Source organism: Octodon degus, unplaced genomic scaffold (genome assembly GCF_000260255.1).
Source record: "Octodon degus isolate 3935 unplaced genomic scaffold, OctDeg1.0 scaffold00010, whole genome shotgun sequence".
In the NCBI taxonomy this organism is placed as follows: domain Eukaryota; kingdom Metazoa; phylum Chordata; class Mammalia; order Rodentia; family Octodontidae; genus Octodon; species Octodon degus.
The window spans coordinates 8021211-8029738 of record NW_004524586.1 but is presented as its reverse complement, the minus strand read 5'-3'; the positions used below and the strand labels follow the sequence as shown (position 1 = coordinate 8029738).

Genomic DNA, 8528 nt, shown 5'->3' with positions numbered 1-8528 from the left:
ATTAACATGGCCAGCACATTTTGTTTGTTTGTGTGTTTGTTTGGTAAATGAGGACACAAACACAGATGGAAGATAGGTGATAAAGAGCACACCTGTACGCTTGCCCTAAAAAAATTTCTACCTTCAGTGATAGGCAGACCATTGTATAGAGGTCTGTGGCTTAGGTTATCTATGTGTTTACTCCAACAACTGAAAATGAAGACATCAGGTCAATGTGAGAATACTGGCCCCTTTAGAGCATGTGTCTGGGATATGGGGTGAGTGGGATGAATGCTTTTTATTGAATCTCAGGGTAAAATTGTAGGTCTCCATTTTATTCTTTAGAACATGTTCCTGGCCATTATCAATGACACATATTCAGAGGTCAAGGAGGAGTTGGCTGGACAGAAGGATGAACTGCAGCTGTCTGACCTGCTGAAACAGGTGGCTACTCAATCTTCTTGACCACACTTCTGCATCTATATCTGCTGAGTGGTATAGAATCATACAGTTGTGTGTCTTCAACTTATCCCTGGAAGCCTGGCATCTTTTGGGTGGAGAAGGACAAGGATGATTAGGAGTCTATGAGGCTGCTGCCTGTCTCATTTTTCTTTCAGGGCTACAACAAGACCCTATTAAAACTGCATCTAAGGAAGGAGCAGGTTTCAGATGTGCAGAAGGTCTTGCAGGGTGGGAAGCAAGAGATCCAATTTGAGGATTTCACCAACACATTAAAAGAGTGAGAAACCAGAGATCCAACTTTTTTTGATAATAGCCTATGAGTTCTTGATCCTCAGCTGTATCTCTATGAGTCTTTAGTTTTGGGATGTGTATCTATGACTTTGACTTGTAAGCTCCTGACCTTAGCCATAGGTGTTTGATACCAATCTGCAGAATTGTGTCCTTGCTTTAAATATATATAATTAATATATTAATAGTATTAATACTTTAGTATATATAATTAATATATTAGTATTATTAATACATTAGTATATAACAATAGTGTATGATAATAGTATATAGCACTCTCAACTTTAGAATTAATTAGAATTAATCAAACAATATAGTATAATTCCCTCATTATTGTGTACACTCTGACTTCCACAAAACATTAAACAAATGTATTTGTGAGATCCAGTTGTGGGCCAGTTGCTGAGTAAGGGACAAAACAAAAGTAATTAAGTGAGACAAAGTCTTTGTTCTCTAGGAGGTCCAGGTCCAGACATGTAAACAAATAAATCAAATCTCAGAATAACTTAAACAATCAAAGTTACTGACCTAAACAAAGGGAACATAAAGTAACGAGCTATCAATTCCCTTTGAGTTTAAGGGAAGCCTTCTTGGAAGAGGTAATGTTTGAATACAGCTTTCAAAGATGAGTATCTTACAAATAGATAACAGAAGAAGGCCATCTGAAGAAGAAATGGAAGCATACCCAGGGGCCCAGAGGTCTGAGTCAAGGAGCACTGCTAAGATATAAAAGATGAGTCATAAGAGGAGAAGAAGCCAGAGAAATGGGCAAGGGCCACATTGGGAATGTCCTTAATCCAAAAAACAGGGTGCCCAAGGAGGATTTTTAAGTAGCTAAGGGGTGCACTGAGTTGCACTTTTTTTCTATTGTTTTCTTTTCCTTTCTTTCATTTATTTACTTTTTTTTTTTTTTTTTGAGACAGCATCTGGCTATGTTGCCCAGGTTTGTCTCAAATTTGTGGACTTAATGATCTCTTTCTGAGTAACATATGTAGAATTATGCTGGGTTTAACAAATCAAGGATGGAGGCTGGCCAAATAGCTCAGCGGATTACAGCATCTGCAAGCAGGCACAGGGGCTGGGAGGGGCTGGGGGTTCAATCCCTGGGCCTGTTATACCAGGGGTGCGCTGAGAAGGCAATTGAGACTAGGTGTGGTGGCGCACACCTGTAATCCCAGCTCTTGGGAGACTGTAAACAGGTGGATCACTAAGCAGTGATCCTAAAATTAAAAACAAAAAACAAATCAAGGATGGAGAAAGGCAGTGTGCATGTTGGGGGAAGGGAATCTCCTGGGTCTTTGAGAGATGGCTAATGTAGTAAGCACGGCCAGCATAGTAAAGTGGTTTGCAGAATATAAGAGAACAGCTTTCTGAGTAACTGAAACTTCAGACCATCATGCTCAGGTATTAGACCTGCACTTAAAAATATTAGTTACATTATGGAGGACAGAATGAAAGGGACCTTGGAGGAGGGGAGTGGCAGGCTATTTAGAGTCAAGGAGCCATTGCCATAACCCCAATAGGAAATCACGAGGCCCCAAGCCCAATCAGCACAAATTGAAACAGGAAGAAGAGACAGATCTAAGTGATTTCTTAGGAGTAAAATTTCTAGATTTTGCAGATACTGGCTTTCCCAGATGGTCCTCTTCTTTCCCAGAAAGCAAGATTCAGAGGTCAAGACCCTTACCTCTTTAAGAGCCTAGCAAAAGGGGGAGGAGTCCATATTGGAGCAATCACAGCCTCAAAAGGGAAGAAGTCATTTCATTATCCTGTTCTCCTCAGACTGGGGCACACAGAGCATGAGATCACTGAGCTCACGGCTGCCTTCACTAGGTTTGACCAGGATGAGAATTGCATTCTGGATGAGAAAGAGCAAGAACAAATGCGACAGGACCTGGAGAAAGAGAAGGTAACAAGTGCTCGTTGATGGGAAGAAAATGTATGGATATTGTTCTCTGTCCCGTGCTGCAACGTATCTGGAACACAAACCCAAACTAAAAATCCTCCCATGGATGAACAAGAAAGAACTCTAGAATAGCAGTTCGCAAACTGATGCATATTAAATATCCTAGGAAGCTTTTTAAAATTATCATAGTCAGGCCACACACCTTAGACCAACTTGATCAGAAGCCGTGAGAGTAGGATCCAGACATCAATATTTCCTAAAACTTTACAGGTGATTCCATGCATATCCAAGATTGAAAGCTTTTGTTCAAAAATGTAGTCTTAGGCAAGGAGATCAATTGCCCAAGAATCCCTGACCAATCCCTGTGAAGACTTGCTTTCTCTTTAGACTTTTCACTCTGACCCTCAGTTTTTCCTGCAATGCTTGTTCTATCCCTATCTTGTGTAGATTGAAAGAGTTGAGGGTAGCATGACCACAGCCTGGAAAGAAAATGCCAAAAATTCTGGTACTGTCCCTCCTTTCCCAATCTGAGATGGAGCCTAGTGAAAAACCTCATTATCAAGTCTTCAAAGAGCCCAGGTTTAGTTTCTTTGGGGAGCAGCTCTCTCTCCAGAGATTGGTCCAGCACCATAATTCTGACTATGCTGTCTTGAGTGTGAAGGGAAGTGGGGCAGCAAGAACTGGATCCCACAGCTTGGCCTTGGGAGCCCTTTAGAATAGGTGTTGCGATAGGTGCTGATGTCTTCTCATAGTCTTTTCCTGTTTCCTGTTTGATTTTTGGTCAGGTGGCCCTCAATGCTGAGATTGAGAACCTGAGCCAGCCTATTGTGTGCGGCAAGTGGGCTTCAGAGGCTGCCAGAGCAGAAGGCTGGGTTTCTGGAGAAGATTTCTACACGTATGTGCAGCCAGAAGCACAAAGCTAGCTTTGTTTGACACTGTTTTAAGCTTCTTCCCCCGACCTTCCAATCTCTGCCCTTGCCCAGGGAAAACTTCTACCTCCCTGTGATTCTCTTTACATAATTGTGCCTTTTCTTCCCTTTCCCATCCAGACACACTATTCTGTTATTCTTGTTCCTGTAAATGGCTAGAGCTCCCACTCCATGTTTCTGCTTCTTTGATCTCTACCAAATCCTGCACAGGCTTACAAAGAGAGTTCTACAGTTGGAGACTGTTCTAGGAGAAGTCATGGCCCAGATTGATGCTTTGGGTGCAAAGCTGAAGATGTCAGAGAGGAAGGGGCAGCTGACTGCCTCCCTGGAAGTGGTGAGTACCCCTCATTTGGATCTTCTTAGTTCCCCACAGCTGAACTCTAGTCAGTTGAGGTCCAGAGGAGAAAAGCACTTTTGAAAGACCTATGTGTTCAGGGTCCTGGAGAACCAGGTTCACAGTAGTAGTCGTCACTGTATCATCAGTGAAGGTGAATGCAGAGGGAAGGCCTAGAAGCTGGTTGCTTTGAACTATTGGCTGCCTTTGCCTGCAGGAGAGGTCTGTGTCTTAGTCTGTTTGGATTCTCATCATAGGTTAACTGGCTTATAAACAGTTAATAAGAGTTAAAATTTATTTCTCAGAGTTTGGAAGGCTAGAAAGTCTAAGAGGTAGCAATATCTAGGGAAAGCCTTTCTGATTCATAGTTGTTTTCTTGCTATATCCTCAAATAATAAAAATAAAAGAGAATTCTTTTATAAAGGCACTAATCCCTTTGATGAGGCTCACTCATGACCTAATCACTTATCAAACGCCTAACCTCCAAATACCATCACTTTAGGGGCATAAATATTTGATCTATAACAGTTTGGGTTTTCTTGAATCAGATATAGAGAAAGGGAAAGTGGGAAACAAACTCCTTCAAATGACCTATGTCTTTTTCTTTCAATAGGAGGAACAAGCCATTTGGGAACACCTGCAGCCAGCCCCAGCTGTGGCTTCATTCCTTTAGAGAATCCAGGGTAGGCAGAAGAGTGGCAGAAAAGGAGTCTTAAAATTCAAAATTAGGCTCTTGTCTTTCTTCTTGTCTCACAACCCCTTCTACTTCAACTACCATCTGATGCGGGGTCCATCATGGTTACTGCTGTGTCCCATTGTGTGTCTGGCCCTTTGAGCAAATGACTCTGTATGTCCGTCTCTGTATCATGCTTAAGTTTGTATTCCTTATATAACCCCACAGTTCTGTACAGTAATACTTCACACTGGACTTATTTTCTGTGAATTTAGTGAAAAAATGCTATGGTGTTAAAAATGTCAGTAACAAACAAAATACAGGACAAATAATGACTCCCACTAAGATCCTGACAGCTATGACTTATAAAGAAGGTAGAAAGGTAGAAAGCAAGAGCTGGTAGATAGTATCTAGATGTCTTCCTATTTACCAGTAAATCTTACTCTTATTCTTTGTATCTGGAGATCTACTGTTATAATCCATAGGTTTCTCGTCTTCCCTCATTGACTTTCTCCATAAAGGGGAAAGGGAATCCTGAGAGTCAGATTCCAACACTACAGTGGAGTGAAAGCGAGGCCTCCCTCTCCAGAAAAGTCTACAAAGGTTCTTGTGGTGGAGGCTGCTCTTGGCATTCCACTATGTGCTAAGAACTGAGATGGCCATAAATCAGGAGACAAAATGGAGCCTGAAAGGAATCATGCAAGGAAATGACCTCAGGATTCAGAAATCTTTGGACTAATATGTGTAGGTTTTGGCTTTAGTTTTTCATAGGACAATGCAGTTTCCCAGGTGACTATGAATAAAACCCCTTCAAAAAAACCCCAAGTGTTTGTTTTTGCTTCTGATATTTTAGGCAGAAGAAAAGTTTGGAACTGAGCTATCCAGGTATTTGGGGTGAGGTGGGGTCATACTTTTTGGGAGGTATACACTGGACACGGTGACAACATGAAGGAGCTAGGCTCCCACAACAGTCCTCATATAAGAACTTCTGGCTCATAACCAGAAGTTTTTAGATGGTAAGCACTGATTGTTCCTTAAGGAAGAATGGAGACAGGTGACCTAGGAAGACAGATGTCCTCAGGTAGAGTCAGCTTCAGTGACTAGAGGCAAGGGAAAGTGATTGTGTGTGTGTGCGCGCATGCACATGCACATGTGTGTGCATGCAGCTGGGGACAACCAGGAAAAAGACAAGAAATAAAAAGACAAGAAAAACCAAGACTTTTGGCATCTAGGAGTCTGTCCTGTCCTGAGACTCACTCCTTCTGCCCCACTAGCTTTATTTATCCTGATTTTGCACCTTCGATTGCTTTACTTTTTCTCATTTAATTCGTTCACTCACTTCCATTCTCTTATTCCATTAAGTACTGCGGTACCAAAGCGATCCGTGGAACAGCTAACAGTAAGTAAGATAACCAACGTATCTTCATCCCTAAAAAGTTATAATACAATAAAGACTCTTAACGACTGAAGAGAAGTCGGTGTCTGCCTGCAGAATAAGAAATGGGATTCAATAGATGGTGTTATCTTAGGACATTATTTAGGATCAGGAACAAAAGCCCGAATCTCTTTTCCCAAAGCTTATAAAAGACTGTATCTGGAAACCATGGATTCCCTGAGCAATCTTTAGAGACTAATACTTGCCAGTACTCCAAGTGTCTTCGGGGGGCAAGGGTGTCAATCTGTCTCTAGGGACACTGGTCAACGGGACACTGGAGGCTCAACTAACCCCCAGCCTGCGGTGGGTGGCACAAGCCAATGACCTCTGTCAAGTGACTGGAATGTGGCTGTCTAGGCATTAAGCGCCTCTGCCATACACGGTGACTCACCTTCAATGTTGGCTTTTGGGCGTTTAGTTTGTTAAAAGTCGTTGTTTGTGACAGTGGCCAGACTCTCGGGATAGTCACACTTTAACGCCGGCAAGGAGGCCAGGACGCCTCGCCCGAGGCGCTTCCAGGGCGCAGACCCAGTGCGCACGCGCAGACACCCAGACCCGGAAGTAGCTCGGGGCCGGGCATGGCGGCGGCGGCTGAGGGCGTCCCGGCGACGCGACGAGAGGAGCCGGCCAGAGGTACCGTATGCGCTACCGGCGTGGAGGAAGATGACGCAGCCGGTGGGAGAGCTGGGGCTCCGGGCCGGGGCTCAGGACGGCGCGGTCGAGTGTGCGTTTGGCAGGGGCCAGCCGAGAGGCGGGCACGCCGTCGGTCCTGTCAGGGCGACCGAGGGGTTTGGCTGGAGGACGGGGTCTGAGCGAGCGTGGAGGGCAGAGACGGAGAGTGCCGCGTACTCGGTCGGCCCGGGGCCAGGGCGGGACCCAGCACGTAGAGACAGGCTGCTTGGGCTGCGTGCGCCCGGGTAGAGGGCAGCTCGCTCACCCCGTCTCTTGGCCCAGACGATGCCGCCGTCGAGACAGCCGAGGAAGCGAAGGAGCCGGCCGAGGCCGATATCACGGAGCTCTGCCGGGACATGTTCTCCAAAATGGCCACGTACCTGTCCGGGGAGCTGACGGGTGAGGCGCGGCCGGGGTTGATTCAGAGGTGCTGGGCTGGGAGCCAGCGAGGGGCTTTGGCAGCCTCGGGCAGCAGCTGCCTCCCCTGCCCCCCTTGCTGGCGGGGAGGCTGGGGAGGTTGTGATGGGGACAGCCGCGTTCCGTCTTGGAGAAGCCCAGACTCCACTTTCAAAGCTAGGAACTACTTTCAGAAATGGGCAAGTATCCGTACTTCTTACAAGTGTTCAGAGGGAGAGAGAGAGGAGGGGGCGGACAAAGAGGGAGGGAGGAGGAAGGGAAAGGGAGGGGGGAAATGAATGAGAATGAATATAGAAAGAGTATGAATTTAATAACTGGCAATATTAATCAAGAAGTATTTCTTGGAGGACCTGTATTTTGGACAGGGTTGTAAAGAGAATAGTGAAAGGGAAGAAAATGTTTCAATTGCTGGATGGGGTGCAGTAAATAAGGAATTTGTTTAGCTAAATTTAGCTAAAGCAGGTATGTTAAAGAGATGAGGAGATAGGAAATTAAGCAGTGGGGAGTGACCTGCAGATTTAGGTTCATCTGAAGATTTGGTGAGCTGCTCTTTGGGACATGGTTAATTTCTGTTTGACCCGGTTTGTATTTCTAGATGGACATACAGCCTCTTAGTATAAGAGAAGATTCAGGAAGTGGTCTGGTTTAGTGTAGCCTCTCTTAAGCATTTCTTGTACTGTTTCACTTCCCTGGGAAATTGCTGTGAACTAAAATTGTGAACCCGAGGCGTGGAGCTTTGGGAAGTTGTGAGTTTCTGATTTACCAGTATGCTTATTTTTGAACAAGAGAAACCAAGTAACAAAAGTGGGGAAGCTAGAGAAACGTTTACTGTGAAAATGGTATTTTTAGATTTGGCTGCTTGTAGATATTATTAGGACACTCAGATGACTTGCACTTTTAAACCTAGAACTCAGAGCCTGATCAGTGGAAGAGAAAGAGATTTCTGGTCACCTGCATAGAGGTATGAGAGTAAATGCTGTACAGGATGGTATTACCAGGGAGAAGTTTAGAGTAGTACTCAGCAGGACCTAAATTCTCAGAGAAATCCTATATGGGTCAATTAATTTGTTTTAAGTAATCATGTAAGATACCAAGAATTCCTAAGGTTTTATTTTTTACGAAATTAATTTTAACCTGGTTATTTCCCCATTATTGTCATTCTTACATGCAAAAATGCTTTAGTTGAGAAAAAGCTAGCATAAACTTGGGACTGTTAACAGGGCCCACCTCTTATTGAGAAGTTTTTTCACGTCAAAAGAAATTATCAACAAAGTGAAAAGATAACCCACAAACTTCGAAAAAATCTTAACTAATAAGCACTCAGACAAAGGTCAGCTCTCTAGAATTTATAAAGAACTAAAGAACATCAGGGCCCCTAAATTTAAAGACCCAATCCAGAAATGGGCATCTGAGATGAACACACACTTCTCAGA

The 8528-nt window shown here is 44.1% G+C and overlaps 2 protein-coding genes and 1 long non-coding RNA gene across 6 annotated transcripts in view; 2 read left to right on the top strand and 1 right to left on the bottom strand.

Moving 5' to 3' along the window:
- Pkd2l1 (polycystin 2 like 1, transient receptor potential cation channel) overlaps nucleotides 1–5353 on the top strand; it is a 34621-nt gene extending 29268 nt beyond the window's left edge. For all 3 annotated transcript variants that reach the window (XM_004625697.2, XM_023708904.1, XM_023708905.1), the window contains exons 11-16: nucleotides 325–423; nucleotides 597–718; nucleotides 2512–2638; nucleotides 3421–3530; nucleotides 3775–3898; nucleotides 4512–5353. In XM_004625697.2, the coding sequence (XP_004625754.2) occupies nucleotides 325–423; nucleotides 597–718; nucleotides 2512–2638; nucleotides 3421–3530; nucleotides 3775–3898; nucleotides 4512–4571 (642 nt within the window). In that variant the 3' untranslated portion in view covers nucleotides 4572–5353. The remainder of the gene's footprint in view (nucleotides 1–324; nucleotides 424–596; nucleotides 719–2511; nucleotides 2639–3420; nucleotides 3531–3774; nucleotides 3899–4511) is intronic.
- LOC111815002 overlaps nucleotides 1–6483 on the bottom strand; it is a 10894-nt gene extending 4411 nt beyond the window's left edge. For both annotated transcript variants that reach the window (XR_002819831.1, XR_002819832.1), the window contains exons 1-2: nucleotides 6398–6483; nucleotides 2417–2623 (exon numbers count right to left, since the gene is read on the bottom strand). This is a non-coding gene — a long non-coding RNA (uncharacterized LOC111815002). The remainder of the gene's footprint in view (nucleotides 1–2416; nucleotides 2624–6397) is intronic.
- Bloc1s2 (biogenesis of lysosomal organelles complex 1 subunit 2) overlaps nucleotides 6477–8528 on the top strand; it is an 8417-nt gene continuing 6365 nt past the window's right edge. The window contains exons 1-2 of the mRNA XM_004625549.2: nucleotides 6477–6639; nucleotides 6961–7077. Of these exons, the coding sequence (XP_004625606.1) occupies nucleotides 6585–6639; nucleotides 6961–7077 (172 nt within the window). The 5' untranslated portion in view covers nucleotides 6477–6584. The remainder of the gene's footprint in view (nucleotides 6640–6960; nucleotides 7078–8528) is intronic.